This window comes from Hyperolius riggenbachi, chromosome 1 (genome assembly GCF_040937935.1).
Source record: "Hyperolius riggenbachi isolate aHypRig1 chromosome 1, aHypRig1.pri, whole genome shotgun sequence".
NCBI lineage: Eukaryota > Metazoa > Chordata > Amphibia > Anura > Hyperoliidae > Hyperolius > Hyperolius riggenbachi.
In genome coordinates this window covers 93,877,280-93,896,563 of record NC_090646.1, presented here as the reverse complement: position 1 = coordinate 93,896,563, position 19,284 = coordinate 93,877,280, and the positions used below count along the sequence as shown (strand labels likewise).

At 45.8% G+C, this 19,284-nt stretch overlaps 1 protein-coding gene across 1 annotated transcript; it reads right to left on the bottom strand.

Annotated features, from left to right (window-relative positions):
- Positions 1–7,134: 7,134 nt before the first annotated feature.
- Positions 7,135–18,626, bottom strand: GRPEL1 (GrpE like 1, mitochondrial). Its single transcript, XM_068276972.1, has 4 exons — positions 18,479–18,626; positions 13,624–13,789; positions 10,211–10,292; positions 7,135–7,818 (listed from the first exon to the last, which is right to left on the bottom strand). Exons 1-4 carry the CDS (start codon positions 18,550–18,552, stop codon positions 7,472–7,474), a joined length of 669 nt encoding a protein of 222 aa, XP_068133073.1. The 5' UTR covers positions 18,553–18,626; the 3' UTR covers positions 7,135–7,471.
- Between the last annotated feature and the right edge of the window lie 658 nt (positions 18,627–19,284).

The following is a 19,284-nucleotide window of genomic DNA, read 5'->3' as shown; positions in this document are numbered from 1 at the left end:
AGATTCTCCCCAGCCCCCCCCCCCAGACCACCCCCCCCTGTTTACTGTATGCATCTATCCCCCTGATCACCTGTCAATCACCCCCTGTCACTGCCACCCATCAATCAGCCCCTAACCTGCCCCTTGCGGGCAATCTGATCACCCCCCCACACCAATAGATCGCCCGCAGATCCGACATCAGATCACCTCCCAAATCCATTGTTTACATCTATTCTCTCCTCTAAACACCCACTAATTACCCATCAATCACCCCCTATCACCACCTGTCACTTTTACCTATCAGATCAGACCCTAATCTGCCCCTTGCGGGCACCCAATCACCCGCCCACACGCTCAGATTGCCCTCTGACCCCCCCTTATCAATTCGCCAGTGCATTAATTACATCTGTTCTTCCCTGTAATAACCCACTGATCACCTGTCAATCACCTGCCAATCACCTATCACCCATCAATCACCCCCTGTCACTGCCACCCAACAATCAGCCCCTAACCTGCCCCTTGCGGGCAATCTGATCACCCACCCACACCAATAGATCGCCCGCAGATCCGACATCAGATCACCACCCAAGCGCAGCGTTTACATCTATTCTCTCCTCTAAACACCCACTAATTACCCATCAATCACCCCCTATCACCACCTGTCACTGTTACCCATCAGATCAGACCCTAATCTGCCCCTTGCGGGCACCCAATCGCCCGCCTACACGCTCAGATTGCCCTCAGACCCTCCCTTATCAATTCGCCAGTGCAATATTTACATCTGTTCTCCCCTGTAATAACCCACTGATTACCTGTCAATCACCCCCTGTCACTGCCACCCATCAATCACCCCCTGTCACTGCCACCCATCACCCGCTGTCACTGCCACCCATCAATCACCCGCTGTCACTGCCACCCATCAATCAACCCCTAACCTGCCCCTTGCGGGCAAACTGATCACCCACCCACACCAATAGATCGCCCGCAGATCCGACATCAGATCACCACCCAAGCGCAGTGTTTCCATCTATTCTCTACCCTAAACACCCACTAATTACCCATCAATCACCCCCTGTCACTGCTACCTATCAGATTAGACCCCTATCTGCCCCTAGGGCACTCAATCACCCACCCACACCCTCAGAATGCCCTCAGACCCCAGCCCTGATCACCTCGCCAGTGCATTGCTTGCATCTATTCCCCCCTCTAATCACACCTTGAGACACCCATCAATCACCTCCTGTCACCCCCTAGCACACCTACCCATCAGATCAGGCCCCAATTTGCCCCGTGTGGGCTCCTGATCACTCGGCCAAACCCTCAGATCCCCCTCAGACCCCCTTCCGATCACCTCCCCAGTGCATTGATTGCATCTATTTTCCCCTCTGACCACCCCCTGAGACACCTATCAATCATCTCCTGTCACCCCCCTAGCACTCCTATTCATCAGATCAGGCCCAATACAACCTGTCATCTAAAAGGCCACCCTGCTTATGACCGGTTCCACAAAATTCGCCCCCTCATAAACCACCTGTCATCAAATTTGCAGATGCTTATACCCCTGAACAGTCATTTTGAGACATTTGGTTTCCAGACTACTCACGGTTTTGGGCCTGTAAAATGCCAGGGCGGTATAGGAACCCCACAAGTGACCCCATTTTAGAAAAAAAGACACCCCAAGGTATTCTGTTAGGTGTATGACGAGTTCATAGAAGATTTTATTTTTTGTCAAAAGTTAGCGGAAATTAATTTTTATTGGTTTTTTTTTCACAAAGTGTCATTTTTCACTAACTTGTGACAAAAAATAAAATCTTCTATGAACTCGCCATACACCTAACGGAATACCTTGGGGTGTCTTCTTTCTAAAATGGGGTCACTTGTGGGGTTCCTATACTGCCCTGGCATTTTAGGGGCCCTAAACCGCGAGGAGTAGTCTAGAAAACAAATGCTTCAAAATGACCTGTGAATAGGACGTTGGGCCCCTTAGCACACCTAGGCTGCAAAAAAGTGTCACACATGTGGTACCGCCGTACTCAGGAAAAGTAGTATAATGTGTTTTGGGGTGTATTTTTACACATACCCATGCTGGGTGGGAGAAATTTCTATGTAAATGGACAATTGTGTGTAAAAAAATCAAACAATTGTCATTTACAGAGATATTTCTCCCACTTAGCATGGGTATGTGTAAAAATACACCCCAAAACGCATTATACTACTTCTCCTGAGTACGGCGGTACCACATGTGTGGCACTTTTTTACACCCTAAGTACGCTAAGGGGCCCAAAGTCCAATGAGTACCTTTAGGATTTCACAGGTCATTTTGCGACATTTGGTTTCAAGACTACTCCTCACGGTTTAGGGCCCCTAAAATGCCAGGGCAGTATAGGAACCCCACAAATGACCCCATTCTAGAGACTACTCCTCACAGTTTAGGGCCCCTAAAATGCCAGGGCAGTATAGGAACCCCACAAATGACCCCATTTTAGAAAGAAGACACCCCAAGGTATTCCGTTAGTAGTATGGCGAGTTCATAGATTTTATTTTTTTGTCACAAGTTAGCGGAAATTGATTTTAATTGTGTTTTTTCACAAAGTGTCATTTTCCGCTAACTTTTGACAAAAAATAAAATCTTCTATGAACTCACCATACTCCTAACGGAATACCTTGGGGTGTCTTCTTTCTAAAATAGGGTCATTTGTGGGGTTCCTATACTGCCCTGGCATTTTAGGGGCCCTAAACCGTGAGGAGTAGTCTTGAAACGAAATTTCTCAAAATGACCTGTGAAATCCTAAAGGTACTCATTGGACTTTGGACCCTTTAGCGCAGTTAGGGTGCAAAAAAGTGCCACACATGTGGTATCGCCGTACTCAGGAGAAGTAGTATAATGTGTTTTGGGGTGTATTTTTACACATACCCATGCTGAGTGGGAGAAAGATCTCTGTAAATGGACAATTGTGTGTAAAAAAAAATTAACAAATTGTCATTTACAGAGATATTTCTCCCACCCAGCATGGGTATGTGTAAAAATACACCCCAAAACACATTATACTACTTCTCCTGAGTACGGCAATACCACATGTGTGGCACTTTTTTGCAGCCTAACTGCGCTAAGGGGTCCAAAGTCCAATGAGCACCTTTAGGCTTTACAGGGGTGCTTACAATTTAGCACCCCCCAAAATGTCAGGACAGTAAACACACCCCACAAATGACCCCATTTTGGAAAGTAGACCCTTCAAGGTATTCAGAGAGGGGCATGGTGAGTCCGTGGCAGATTTCATTTTTTTTTTGTCGCAAGTTAGAAGAAATGGAAACTTTTTTTCTTTTTTTTTTCCTCACAAAGTGTCATTTTCCGCTTACTTGTGACAAAAAATAATATCTTCTATGAACTCACTATGCCTCTCAGTGAATACTTTGGGATGTCTTCTTTCCAAAATGGGGTCATTTGGGGGGTATTTATACTATCCTGGAATTCTAGCCCCTCATGAAACATGACAGGGGGTCAGAAAAGTCAGAGATGCTTGAAAATGGGAAAATTCACTTTTTGCACCATAGTTTGTAAACGCTATAACTTTTACCCAAACCAATAAATATACACTGAATGGGTTTTTTTTAATCAAAAACATGTTTGTCCACATTTTTCGCGCTGCATGTATACAGAAATTTTACTTTATTTGAAAAATGTCAGCACAGAAAGTTAAAAAAATCATTTTTTGCCAAAATTCATGTCTTTTTTTGATGAATATAATAAAAAGTAAAAATCGCAGGAGCAATCAAATAGCACCAAAAGAAAGCTTTATTAGTGACAAGAAAAGGAGCCAAAATTCATTTACGTGGTAGGTTGTATGAGCGAGCAATAAACCGTGAAAGCTGCAGTGGTCTGAATGGAAAAAAAGTGGCCGGTCCTTAAGGGGTAGAAAGCCCTAGGTCCTCAAGTGGTTAAAGGGATACTGTAGGGGGGGGGGGGGTCGGGGGAAAATGAGCTGAACTTACCCGGGGCTTCTAATGGTCCCCCGCAGACATCCTGTGTTGGCGCAGCCGCTCACCGATGCTCCGGCCCCGCCTCCGGTTCACTTCTGGAATTTCTGACTTTAAAGTCAGAAAACCACTGCGCCTGCGTTGCCGTGTCCTCGATCCCGCTGATGTCATCAAGAGCGCACAGCGCAGGCCCAGTATGGTCTGTGTCTGCGCAGTACACTCCTGGTGGCTGCGCCAACACAGGATGTCTGCGGGGGACCATTAGAAGCCCCGGGTAAGTTCAGCTCATTTTCCCCCGACCCCCCTACAGTATCCCTTTAATCTCTCTCACCTCTTCTGCATCCTGTTTATCCACTGATCAATGGATTTCTCTGTCCTCCATTTTAAAAATGGCCACTACCCCTTAACAGCTTCCTGGTCAGCACACTGTTAAACTGTAATATCACCCACTTGAGCCATAGGGAAGCATGGACATTACCTTGCACATGCAGTTGTAACTGACAGCAACTGGTATATTTCAGTTCTGACAAAATATTGTCAGAACTGGAAGGGATCACTGTAAGAAGAAAATGGTGAGCTTCTGAGAGGAACTGACGGTGAGGTTAGTATGTAATATTCATTTGCAGCTACGTCATGTGTTTATTTTAAATAATTTTCCTCGTTTCAGGTTCCCTTTAAAGCCAGCAGAAGGGAATGTGCTGTAGGGTTGCAAATTTTAATTCATGAGCCTGAGGAGAAAGAAAGTGGTTTGCAGACTTTAAAGTCGGCAATTCCAGAAGTGAACCGGCTGTGGGGGACTGATAGACTACCCCCCTACAGTAGTAGGTGTACACCTTAAATCTCATTTTACACTCATATGTTATGTAGTCAGTGTTAGAATACAGTATTAATTTTACCAGCTTTGTTTGTTTTCTATGATCAGATTGAAACGTGTGGCATCTGTACACATATGGATTGGGTATTCCAGACCGTCATGACTGTCCATAAGCTTTGAGAAATGTTCCTGCACCCTTTCACCAGCCTGCAATCGTTTTCTTTTATTGTTGTGCATCTGAGATTTCAATTTTGTAATAAACCCATTTTTCTGTGAAATGAAAATTGGCTGGATATTTCTGTTTTCCAGTGCCAGCTGTGTAAAAAGTACTACATACAAGATCGTTTAGTCCTGGTTTACACTGGCATAGAAAACTGTTTAGCGGACCTGAACAGACCAGAATCCTATTGAAGGTGAACGTATCATGTTTAGCACTAGGATCTGTTTACATTGCTCCATTAGAACAGATCCATTTGGCCTGTTCCACCAGACTGACTACAAGTTTGGGGTGGGGGTGATGTTTTTTGTACATTCAGATTGATTGATGTGTTGCATTGACCACACGCTAACAGAATGGAGGGGCGTGGATGAAAAACTAAGGCCTTTTAAAAACTGATCCATTCCACGGATCCGTGTGGTGTGAATTGGGCCTTATACTGTAAGTGGTGTTCAAGCAATATTTTTCTGGAACTTCAGTTCTTATAAAAAATAAAAAAAACACACATATACCAGAATTTAACATTTTAGTAAATGAGATGCAAATTAAGATGTTTATGCAGCTTGAAAATGTATCAAATCTCACCTCAGCTTCATTCAATTGATCTATTTTTTAAAAGCTGCAGAAAGTTGTATACATTTGCAAAATCCTCTATCAACTCCGTTATCTACATCCCTTTTGATCTTCTGTATTTCTAAGGTGCACTCTTTGAGCAACATAACTGCTTATATGAGCGGAGGAGAATGGCCTTCAATATGGGGCTACTCTAAACCTGGGGAGGGGGATTGACCTTGAAGGCACAGGGAAATTGCAGTAAGAACTGGAAGTGAGGAGCACAGAAGATTGGTAAACCCTTGAACCAGGCTGCACATGTCAACTTTGAGCCTCCTTTGATTTGTGTGACTGTGGTGGGGTTTTCTGAGCCATTGAACGTAGTGACTTGTGATGGTTGCTGTAAAAGGTCTTCACCGGGGTAACTAGATTCACTGCTGCAGCTCTTGGATCTGTAACAAGACCATAATTTGTGCCTTATCCCTTCCCTTAGTTGATGCTTATTTCTTATGCTCTAAACACCTCCCCTTTAGCTTAGTGCCCGACAAATTTTGAATGTGCGGGAGAAAAAAAAAAAAAAACCTGGAGAGAAAGTAATTTGAACCAGGCTATGGGAATCCAGTTAAACCCGCTACTACAGCCTGGTACTGCCCTGGTAGGTAATGGGAATGTACTGACATGGTCTGCGCTTTGAAGCCATCAGTGACAAAACTATACGTTTGCCTCCAACCCCCATCTTTCTGTTCTGGAATTGTGTCTTTTTGGACAGGATTTATAGTTATGACCTAACCTGTAAGAATTTTTTGGTTCACTATTGCTGGACAACCCTTTCTGCACAAAAGTATATTTGCAAAGGGAGACAGACCTAGATAGCATACTGGTTAAAGTAAACATTAAAGAGGAATAGAAGCCCTAGGTAAGTGAAACTAATTTTGTGACTCTTCAGTTCCTTCACACTAAACGCTGCAAAACGGATGTGCTTTAACTGATTAGCTGTTCCATAGCAGTACATTGTGAAAAAGCATCTGATGTGAGCTGCACATCAGTTGTCCGTTCAGTTATAACAGACAGCAACCGACTCAGTGTGAATACCGAATACTTACCTGGGGCTTCTTCCAGCCCCCTGTAGACTTCCAGGTACCTCCAGTTTCCTCTGGTCAGTCTGCTTCGTTGTGCTGCTGTCTCCCTCTGAACAATTGACTTACTGTGCATGCATGGCCTGGGCCAGAGGGGGCCACACATGCACAGCAGCCCACAACTGGTTCAGTCACTGAGCTTTTGGAGGGGCACAACATAGACTGGAAAAAAACAGAGGGACCTGTATTGCTACAGGGGCTGGAAAAAAGCACCAGGTATGTAAAATATTTTTCCTCTGATCTACTTTAAAGACACCACATTTGACACAAGGTTGAAAGTTACCGATATAGCATACAGTCCTTGGGCAATACTCCCTAATGCTCCACAGTGGCCTATTGAGTGCCTCTTTAGTGGCTGCAGCTCTCAAGCGCTTTGAGTCCAAAAGGGAAAAGCACTATACTTCAGTGGTAGTTCCACTTCTCTTCAGCACAACACAGATGGAAATAAAATATGCCTGCGATTTGTGAAAAATATTTTATTCAGGGTAATATATCCCAGTAACTCATGCTGTGAGTGGCTTCTGAGCCAGTATCTCCACAGCATACACAGACAACATGGTAGCACCTGTGGCATAGGTTCAGTAGGGGACAACTGGACAGCTTGTCAGTTCTCTTCCATCTTCCAGAAGAGAAGGCCAGGATGAGAGTCTCAGCGATAATCAGGAGTCCAGTTCTAATCTCTGCCATGTTTGGCCATATGTGTCGGATAATATAAGCCAAACTTAGTATTAAAATGGGGGGGATCCTGGAATGAACCAATCAGTGTTTATAACTGATAAAGATTTCTATTAAAATGATTTATGTCCCTTTAACAACTCCAACTAGCGCAGGCCTCAATGTGCGATCATGGAGCTTGTACCCCACTTTAGTGACCAAGGCTACTGTGCCGGGCTCCTTGCCTTCCATGGGAGTATGAAACACAGCTTCGTGTTCGTAGGGATTAAACTTGGCTCCCAAGGGATTCAGTTTGAGCACTCCATGCTTCTTTAAGACCTTCTGCATCTGGACCTCAGTCATGACCAGGCCCTCGTACAGGTTCTTCAGGTGGGGGTTGTCCGCTTTGATTTCTTCCTTTGGAACACTCTCTGTTGCCTTTTCCAAAACATCTGCTACCTCAAGCAGGTCCTTGCAGAACCCCTGAATACCTGGAGAAAATAGACAAACCAATAATCAGCCTATGAAATGCCCAACAATGGGGCTCACTTCATGTAGGAACAAAAACTCCCTCACAAACAACTATATAAAAATTGGCAAGATTTTAGTTCATTTCCATTCAGCAGCCCATCAGCCTCTCTGAGATAATGAGATACAGGATACACGATCACTTACTGAGAGGAAGTGGTAATTGTTCCTTTCATGTTTATGCTGGGTGCACGTAACATAATAGGCTGCTTTTTATGTCGTGTGTGTTTTTACTGCAGTTTTGGTGCGTTCACATTTTTTTTTTTTTTTTTTTTACCTCAGATGTGTTTTTTCAAGCGTTTTGCATCTTTTTTTTTTTGCGGTTTGCATACAAAAAATACATATGCATTTTGTATGCGTTTATTTCTATTTATGCAAATCACTAGGAAAACAACAGGAAGCGGAAATACATCACAAAACAATTTTTTTGGGGGAAAAACGCATATAGAAACACATACCATTGCATTCCCATTTCCTGCTGGATTGTGGGGAAGATTTTATTCCTGACTCCTCCCCTCCTTTGCTGCCGCCTTTAATGTACTGATGCCACTGGAGCAGCGCTGCGATCACCAGTTGCCTAGCTGATCTCTTTGGCTGCAGTAATATCCGAATCACACATGAAACAGGCATATGGCTACTCTAGTCAGACTTCAGCCACAGCATCTGATCTGCACGCTTGTTTAGGGTCTATGACTACAAATATTAGATGACAGCAGGCAACTGCCATTGTTTAAAAAGAAATAAGTCAGCAAACAAATTCCTCTCACTTTAGGTGTGCTTCAAGTCTGTTAAAGAGGAACTGTCGCGAAAATCGTAACATTTAAGATAGATACAAATAAGAAGTTAATTTCTTCCAGAGTAAAATGAGCCATAAATTATTATATACAGTAGGTAGTAGAAATCTGACATTACTGACCGGTTTTGGGCAAGTCCATCTCTCCATAGGGGATTCTCAGCATGGCCTTTTATTCTTTATAAAGACATTCCCTGAAAAAGTTTTATACAAAAGATGCTGACCCGCCTTCCTGCACACTTTTTTGGCAGTTGGACGGAGCAACTGCCATTCACTAAGTGCTTTTAAAAACAAAAACCCTGAGAACCCCCCATGAGAAGATGGGCCAGTCCAAAATCTGTCGGTAATGTCAGATTTCTACTACTTACTGTTAGGCCCTGTTCACACTTGCGTTTTGGCATGCAAACGGACCGGATCTGGATCGGATCAGGACCTGATCCGGATCGGAACCGTACGGTTCTGATCCGGACCGTTTGCGTCAGGAATGTATCAGGCTGCCATCCGGATCCGTGTGGTAAAAACAGCGAAATTACTAATAAAATTGTTGGGGTCAGCAGAAGGTGCACCTGGTGCACCTGTAGAATCAGGTCCTCCGCTGTTTAGGCCTCACCTCCACCTCCGACATACTGCCAAACAGCTCCAGCACGTTAGTCACTGCTGCCCGTGTGTCCCCATCCGAAATGGCCGCTAGAATACGCATAGGAAGTGGGGTAGAACGTCAGGTCATTTCCGGATGGTGCAGTCAGGCTCTGGTCCGGGTGCGTGGTCCGGATGATCCGGACCCGAAAAATAGCGCATGTTGGAAAAGTGTCCGGAGTCCGGATCCGATCTGGCTCCGTTCTGTACGGAACATACACGTGTGAACGTCCGCATAGACTTTGCATTGCTATGCGGAGCGTACGTTCCGTTTGTACAGTATACGGTCCGGATCCGATCAGGCGAATCCGGACAGCGAACGCTAATGTGAACCAGGCCTAAGTGACAGTAACATAGGAGAAAAGTAATTTATGACTTTATTTGTATATGTTTACATGTATTTACAATTTTAAGATTTTCGCGACAGGGGTCCTTTAAGTTTTGCAAAACACGGATAGTTTTCCTACAAGGGAGGTGGGGAATGTAAGCTGCTTTGTTGTTTTGTTTTTTAATTATTATTACACATGAAATTAGAATGACACTTTAATACACCCAGAAATATATGTTGATGTTCCTTGCCATGACTGTGTGCCACACATACCAGCTTCTGGCTGAAAATTTCCAGTCCACTGAAATATCAATGCTAATATATTGTCCACACCCAATTCTGGGAAAGAAGTGCTGCCGTCTCTATTCAGGCTTAAATTGCTGAAGAGCACATTTAAGATTAAACAATGGAGGGAAAAAAACCAGCTGTCAGCTAATGCCTGTAGGAACTGTATAGCACTCCAGATCTTATACCTGTAGAAACTGTATAGCACTCCAGATCGTATACCTGTAGAAACTGTATAGCACTCCAGATCTTATACCTGTAGAAAATACTTCCAACCATTAACTTCCCAAATCATCCATCTATGTAAACTCACCATATAACTTTGCCTCTTCCACCAGCTTCTTACTCCTCTGCCTCAGGTTCTCTGTGTCTGCCAGGGCCCGCTTGTACTTATCCTGAAAGGCAAGAGTAACCATGGGTTAGCCTGATCTTTAGAACTCATTGGGCATGGAAGATTTCTGAACTGCACATGGTCAGTAAAATGAAGCACAAATGAAATGAATACATGAGTGGTTTCAGTCATTGAGCACATACAGTCCAGATCTTGCACATGTCCAGCTCAGAATCATTAGTTTACTGCACTGTGGGGGAAACGTCATGGAGAATGGGAGGAGCCAGAAGACAATAAGCAGCATGAGGGTTGTCAAGGGTAAGTGTTCTTGCACCCCACAATTTGTATTTTGATGCATTTCAGGTGTGCTTTAAAGGACACCCTGAAGTGAGAGGGATATGAAGGCTGCCATATGTATTTCCTTTTAAAGAGACTCTGTAACAAAATTTTCAGCCTTATTTCTTCTATCCTATAAGTTCCTATACCTGTTCTAATGTTACTGCCTTTTCTAGTTGCAGTGGCTGTGTTATATGATCTAATCTTCTCTCGACTGTCGGCTGAGGCTGGAATGTGCTGCATTGCTTGTCATTGGCAGAAGCTATACACACCCTCTCCAAGCTCTGTATGAGTCAGAGACTGAGCTACTCTCAAGCCTATCACACTCTAGTTAGAAGCCATGTCTTGTGTTTGTACACTGCCTAAACATGGCAATTACACGCCAGGATTGCAGCAGGAAGTGGCAGAAACAGCAAAGAGGGGCCCAGGAGAACATAATGAATAGAATATTATGCTTTTTATTGTAAGAATTTTAGAGTACAGATTCTCTTTAAAGAGTAACTGTCAGGCTGCAAAAGCTAATTTAAACCTCTATTCTCCTGTGTTAAACAGTTTAGAAGGAAGCCAAAAAGGCAACACTGAAGATAAAAATCTCTCTTTCATTTGATGTGTGCTCATCAGCAAAGCTGTTAGACCCAAGCTCTTAAGAAGCCGAAAGCCGCATACCATACTGCAAAGCATTCTGGGGCCCTCCCCTCGGCTGCTAATGAAAAGTTACAGGGTCAAGTTACAATAGCATGTAACTCAGTCCAGCGCACAGCACTGATAAATCTCCAGGCAGAGTACACTGCAGGAGTCCGCTATTGTTCCTAGCCACATGGCTAATTAATATTCACTGCACAGTACTGTTATTCAGTACAAGCTTTTCTGTGAGTGGAATCATCAGGAAGCAGGCAGGACATGACGACACAATTGGCTTCATAGGAGACATACAAACATGGAACCTGCCATGAGCTGTCAGGAGCATCATTCTCTGCATATACTATATACAAATTCTGTGAAATCCAAACGTGGACAGTGAAATGCATATGTAATGTAAGTACAGCCAATATTTAGCTACTGATATATGTGTTTATTTTCTCTGAGACCTTATACCTAACAGCTCCTCTTTAAAGTGTACCCAAGATGTCAAAAGTAAAAGCTTTTATACTTACCCAGGGCTTCCTCCAGCCCCATAAGCAGCACTGAGTCCCTCACCGTCCTCCCGCAGTCCTCCATTCAGCCGCAATCTGCCCCAGTAACTGGCTAAGTCCGGGTCTTCTGCGTATGTGCGGGCGTCTGTGCATGCGGCAGAAGACCGACTATTGCGACTTAGCCAGTTACCAGGGCTGATTGCGGCTGAATGGAGGACAGCGAGGGACTCAGCGCTGCTTATGGGGCTGGAGGAAGCCCTGAGTAAGTATAAAAGTTTTTTTAAGCAAAACAAAAAGTCTGCTTTCTTAAAACAGAAAGAATTTGTGATAATTCAGGTTGGAGTGAGCTTGAGATGTCTCCCAAGGCATCACTGCTGAATATATGCAAATTAACCATTGTTGTCCTTAGAAGCTAAACATACCTTCAGATCCGCTGGAATGCAATGATGTGTCAGCTTGTTAATATGTACAGAGCCATAATGACCCAACATGCATACAGACTGTTTCGGATTGGTTGATCCTCATCAGTGCATGGCATGGATGAATTTGGCTCTATGAAATACTGCTGCCCCATGATATACTTACCCGGGGCTTCCTCCAGCCCCTTGCAGCAGACATGTCCCACGCAGCATCTCTGCTGGCAGCCACCAGCCCGGGGTCCCCCGCGTTCAGAGGCCGACCTCCTCTACTGCGCCTGCAGTGTACTGCGGATAATGTGGACCTGGTTGACAGCAGCGCAGAGGACGACCTCTTGGGCCGGCGGCTGCGAGCAGAGATGCTGCGTGGGACATGTCGGCTGCAAGGGGCTGGAGAAAGCCCCGGGTAAGTATATCATAGGGCAGCAGTATTTGGCTGACAACTCCTTTAAGCAATACCAGTTGCCTGGCTATCCTGCTGATCCTCTGCCTCTAATACTTTTAGCCATAGACCCTGAACAAGCATACAGCAGATCAGATGTTTGACTGGATTTGCCACATGCTTGTTTCAGGTGGGTGATTCAGACACTACCAATGCAGGATAGCCATGCAACTAGTATTGTTTAAAAGGAAATAAAATATGGCCACCTCCATATACCTCTCACATCAGTTGTCCTTTAAGGACTGTCATCTGAAAATGTCATGATGGGATGTGGCACACTGCTGTCACATAACTATATACATAATATTATATTTTTCTCAGAAGACTCATATTTGCACTAAAACTGAAATCTACTGATGTTGCTTGGAAAGGTCCTTGAGCAGAAGCACTGTCCTGTGTGAAGAGAATGAAATATACATAACATATACACAGCGCTCTTCTCTACCATAGGACTCAAAGCGCACAGAGCAGAGACAGCGCAAAACGGTACATAGAAATTTGGACGCACCATGGGCAGTCATAGGCTATAACGTGAATTACAGCTACAGCACGGCTCAGACACTAACTAGATAAGGACCAAGCTCATTGAAATCTACGCCCTGTTATGGTGGCTATCTGGCTGGCAGGGAGTAGATTTCAATCCACCGACGACGAGAGTTCTCGCCGCTTTCGTCGCTCCCGATGATCTCACCACTGTCTCCCCGCCGCAGCTCACTCGCTCTGCTGTCTCTATAACGGCCGATCCCCGTGAGCCGGTCAGTGGTCGATTTGATTGGCTCTTGACCCTGTCTATCAATGTAAGCAGCTCCCATTGGCTTACATTGATAGACAGGGTCAGGAGCCAATGAAAGCAGCTCCTGACCGGCTCACAGGAACTCTGCCATCATAGAGACAGCAGAGTGTGTGGATGAGGCGGAATGGATGGCAATTGCGGCTTGTATGTGCAGCGATTCGTTGATATTCCACCGTTTCTTGTACCAGCGGTCTCTGGTCCTTAAGGGGGCCCAAATTACTTTAGACTCAAATTTCCCGGAATCGTTTTTGCATGTATGCCCATAGAGCACCTACTGTCATTTCTTTGATCTGATCTTCTAGTTTTGCCTTCTCTGCAGCCAGCTGCTCTGGGCTGTCCTCTGCAGCGCTCTTCTCCTCAGCACTCTTCTTCTCCTCCTCAGTCTCTCCTGGGGGATTGTTGGGCTTCTGAGCTGCCGTACACATCAGTCGAGGACACTTCCTGAAGAAAAATATAACAAATGTCACGCAGCTCAATCTGTGGACTCAATGTCACACTATGATAAAACTCACTCAATGTAAAACCATAGAATGCTCATTAGATGCCCACACTTTATCTAGCTATGGTCCCGGACTATAGGCAATATAGTTAAGTGCCCATACGTAAGACGATGTATGGGCAGATCAACCAAGAGACAGATCTCTCGCTGATCAAATATGAACTGAGATCTGTCGGCTGCCCACACACCACAGGCCAATTCGCGATTGATTACAGCATGAAATCTCTTGGGAATCTGCCTAGTTATACCGCATCCGCCGCTGTCCCCCCAATGTAAAATGTGCTCCGCGCAGTATAAGTTACCTGTCGGTGTCCACCACTAACTCCATCTCAGCACTGCCGCTCATACACCCGCCCCCCCATTTGGTTGCTGGGCAACATTGGGCATGTGTGACGTCACACGCATGCCCACCTATACACCAACAACCATGTGGGTCTGGTGTATGGGTGGCAGTAGATTGAGTCAGCGTTGGACACCGACAGGTAACTTATACTGCGTAGAGCACATTTTATATTAGGGGGACCAGTGCCAGGAGTTCCATCGCTTGTCCCGATATCACACGCCATTACCACCACACACACACACACACACACACACACACACACACACACACACACACACACACACACACACACACACACACACACACACACACACACACACACACACACGATCAAGCATGTCGGCTCTACATCTTGCAGCATGTCCGACTGATTAATGCGACCAATTTCAGCTCAAAATTGGTTCACATCGTCGATCAGTCATGCGGCACCAATTTTCATCTGATTATAATAATCTAATTGGATGGTCGATCAGCTTCCAAGTCACCTGATGTATGGCCACTTTTATAGATGGCCACCAGATTCAACCATCAGATTAAGTCTATCTGATCTGTGCCACACACTAGGATCAAATTTTTAATAGATTTCGGTGTGAAATCTATCGAACCGAAGCATTGCACTGAACATTCCACCGCAGCGCTATGGGCCGATCGATATCTTCCATCTGGAGCGTTCCACCAATTTCGCCCAAAATCTATTGGGTCCCTCCCTCCCTCCCATCCCATGGGCAGCACGGTGGCGTAGTGGTTAGCTCTCTCGCCTTGCAGCGCTGGGTCCCTGGTTCGAATCCCAGCCAGGGCACTACCTGCAAAGAGTTTGTATGTTCTCTCCGTGTCTGCGTGGGTTTCCTCAGGGCACTCCGGTTTCCTCCCACATTCCAAAAACATACGGATAAGTTAATTGGCTCCCCCTAAAATTGGCCCCTGACTATAGTACTTACACTACATAATATAGACATATGGCAATGGTAGGGATTAGATTGTGAGCTCCTTTGAGGGACAGTTAGTGACAAGATATATATACACACTGTACAGCACTGTGTAATATGTTGGTGCTATATAAATACTAAATAATAATAATAATAATTGCATGGATATTTAGCACATTTGATCAGAGTGGTCAAATCAGACAGATATCATTGGGAAAAATTTGATAAGTGTATGGCCACCTTATCACAACAACCTACAGTGAAGAAACTAAAAGAAACTATTAGTAGAGTTTTTAGGTATGCTGGAAAGTTAGGGCCTTCTACTGTATATGAATATAAAGTAGAAGGCAGCTGCTGCGATTATAAAATAACTATGCAGAGTGTGTCAGTATTAGGCAGCATGACTATTATGCAACATACTCTCTTGCTGGATGCTCTGTCTGCAATGATGCAAGTGCTGTACAATCATTCACTAGCTGCTGGCATCAAGGACAAGGGAATCACATGACTGAGGGGACATGCTATGTGCTGCAACCCCAAACAACTTCATTAAAATGGGAACCTGAACTCTTGCACATGGCAGAAGGAAAACAAAGAAATGCACCCTGTTATGTATTTAGAGAGTTTACCCTGTGTAATTCCCCCTATTCTATGATAAAGTACCACTGTAATTTGATCTCTTCAGTTGTGTCAGCTGGCTGCCTCAGCAGAACAATAGATTTGTAAACACAAAATGTTAACCCCATGTCTTCTTCCATGAAAGCAGGAAGTAGACACTGCAGATTTATTGCAGGATTTTTATTGGCTTTGATAAGGAATGATTCTTTAAATGTTATGATGCTGTTCCTTATCTTTTAGAGCAGAGAGGAAGGTCAGAGACTACTTTAAGTCTATAAGCTTATAGTAAATTGTCTATTACTCCTTTACAGCAGCACCATTATTATCTGCTCCCACCAAGGACATATCTGCAAAATGCTACCATGAGAATGTAAACACTGTAACAAACGTGAGACAGCAATCAGAATCCCCTTTTTATTTACGAGCTGAAATCTGATAGGTTGTTCTGGAAAACAGCTCCACTTTCACTTCAGTTTTCTGTACAGTGGTCTTACATCAGCGCCTGTATCATTTGTGTTTCCTAGACACTGGTAGTGTTTGAGCCACAGTCCAAATACCAAGAATGCAGCCACAAATTGTTCAGCACTGAAAAAGTCATCTCACCGTAGGGGCTGGAACCCACTAGGAATCGCTCAATCGCTTTTAAATCACGCAAGTGCTGTGTGCAGCGATCCCTAGGCTGATTGCTATCGCGTTTCCCTCCAATTTGAAGTGCTGTACAGTACTTCCAATTAGTGCTTTGTTTTTACATGAACTTTATTATACTTACCATGTGACCTGATGTCACCCAGTCAATATAATTAACTTGTATTGAAAATGAAAAATGCTTGGCCCACAAATTGCTGCAAAATCACTTTTGAAAGCAAATTTGCAGCGCTTTTATACATACTGTAGCGTTGTACTCAAAATGTTGCTTGTCCCGCGATTGCCATTCACCCTAATTGCAATCGCACTAGTGGGTTCCCCATTTAAATACATTGGCAGAGTGTTTTTTGGAATCTCCTGCAATTGTAGGTTATCCAAAAACGCTGTCAAAATTGCTCTAGTGGGACCCAGCCCTAAGGCAACCAATCAACAGACAGCTGAGGGTAGTTCAGCCTCCCGGCTACAAGCGCCTGTGACTCAATAGGGGTTCTCAGCTATTCCAGCCAGATACAGGCATTGCCAGAGCATGACTGGAAAGGCCCAGGCACCACAAGTCTCAGCAGAGCCAGCCTGACACAGGCAGAGCCAGGGCATGGCTGGAGAGGCCCAGACACAAGTCTCAGCAGTACCAGCCTGATACAGGTATAGCCAGAGCATAGCTGGAGAGGTCCAGGCACCACAAGTCTCAGCAGTGCCAGCCTGACACAGGTATAGCCAGAGCATGGCTGGAGAGGCCCAGGCACCACAAGTCTCAGCAGTGCCAGCCTGACACAGGTATAGCCAGAGCATGGCTGGAGAGGCCCAGGTACCACAAGTCTCAGCAGTACCAGCCTGATACAGGTATAGCCAGAGCATAGCTGGAGAGGCCCAGGCACCACAAGTCTCAGCAGAGCCAGCCTGACACAGGCAGAGCCAGGGCATGGCTGGAGAGGCCCAGACACAAGTCTCAGCAGTACCAGCCTGATACAGGTATAGCCAGAGCATAGCTGGAGAGGTCCAGGCACCACAAGTCTCAGCAGTGCCAGCCTGACACAGGTATAGCCAGAGCATGGCTGGAGAGGCCCAGGCACCACAAGTCTCAGCAGTGCCAGCCTGATACAGGTATAGCCAGAGCATGGCTGGAGAGGCCCAGGCACCACAAGTCTCAGCAGTGCCAGTCTGACACAGGTATAGCCAGAGCAAGACTGGAGAGGCCCAGGCACCACAAGTCTAAGCAGTACCAGCCTGACACAGGTATAGCCAGAGCATGGCTGGAGGGGCCCAGGCACCACAAGTCTCAGCAGTGCCAGCCTGATACAGGTATAGCCAGAGCATGGCTGGAGAGGCCCAGGCACCACAAGTCTCAGCAGTGCCAGTCTGACACAGGTATAGCCAGAGCATGGCTGGAGAGGTCCAGGCACCACAAGTCTCAGCAGTGCCAGCCTGACACAGGTATAGCCAGAGCATTGCTGGAGAGGCCCAGGCACCACAAGTCTCAGCAGTGCCAGCCTGATACAGGTATAGCCAGAGCATTGCTGGAGAGGCCCAGGCACCACAAGTCTCAGCAGTACCAGCCTGATACAGGTATAGCCAGAGCATAGCTGGAGAGGTCCAGGCACCACAAGTCTCAGCAGTGCCAGCCTGACACAGGTATAGCCAGAGCATTGCTGGAGAGGCCTAGGCACCACAAGTCTCAGCAGTGCCAGCCTGACACAGGTATAGCCAGAGCATGACTGGAGAGGCCCAGGCACCACAAGTCTCAGCAGTGCCAGCCTGATACAGGTATAGCCAGAGCATAGCTGGAGAGGCCCAGGCACCACAAGTCTCAGCAGAGCCAGCCTGACACAGGTATAGCCAGAGCATGACTGGAGAGGCCCAGGCACCACAAGTCTCAGCAGTGCCAGCCTGATACAGGTATAGCCAGAGCATAGCTGGAGAGGCCCAGGCACCACAAGTCTCAGCAGTGCCAGCCTGATACAGGTATAGCCAGAGCATTGCTGGAGAGGCCTAGGCACCACAAGTCTCAGCAGTGCCAGCCTGACACAGGTATAGCCAGAGCATGACTGGAGAGGCCCAGGCTACCACTCCCTAAACGTCCTCGTCATCGTGTCATCACTCACCCCAGTGGCGACCTCTGCACCCTGCACAGCGCACCCAGGCTCTGTCCCAACAAGCTGACACTTCTGGCCGCCATGCCCGTCACCTTTTCGCACTCACACGCACACTACGCAGAGGACAGCCGGCTGACACAACCTAACCGGAAGCCTCTAGGTGCAGCCAATCAGCTGCTCTAAAGCAGGTGATGCGCATGCGCAGTGCGAAGTGATGGGATTTGCCAGCCTAGTCGTGGTAGGTTGCAGAGGAGTTGAAATGTCAAAACACGAGTATTGGATTAGGAAAGACGCTGCAATATGCGAAGCAGTGATGTGTGTCAGTGATGGGCGGGGGTTTGTAGAAGGAGGCGTGTAACAGTGTAGCTTAGTTCATTCAACTGAACTTGCAGCAATTTTCTTCGGCAATCGGCAGTGCTGCTGTCTGTGTTGTGAGTTATGTTGTTGTATGCTTCTCTAGACTCCTCTGCTTTACTTTGTCACGAAACCTGGCCAGTGGCCACATGGTTCTTGACCTTGAGGTATAGCAGTAAAGCAGTCTTGACCTTGGTAAAGCAGTCTGACCTTTACCAAGCATCTTACGTCAATGCATTTGGGGTGGGTTTATGGGGGGTATGCTAATGTCCCATTAGGATAGCCAATGTGAACAGAGCCATAACTTCGTAGGTACACACATTAGATTAACCCCTTCACTACTGAGGGGGTTTTCCCCTTCTGTACCAAAGCATTTTTCACCCTTCAGCTCGCCAATAACCTTTTCACTACTTATTACAACAAAATGATCTGTATCTTGTTTTTTTCACCACTTAATTAAG

What these genes read in the sequence shown, in the direction of transcription:
- GRPEL1 (XM_068276972.1), bottom strand. Translation starts at nt 18,552, where the DNA reads ATGGCGGCCAGAAGTGTCAGCTTGTTGGGACAGAGCCTGGGTGCGCTG. An exon ending in GTGCAGAGGTCGCCACTGGG is followed by an intron (nt 13,790 to 18,478) that starts GTGAGTGATGAC and finishes ATTTTTCTTCAG; the next exon opens with GAAGTGTCCTCGACTGATGT. An exon ending in ATCAGATCAAAGAAATGACA is followed by an intron (nt 10,293 to 13,623) that starts GTAGGTGCTCTA and finishes CTTGCCTTTCAG; the next exon opens with GATAAGTACAAGCGGGCCCT.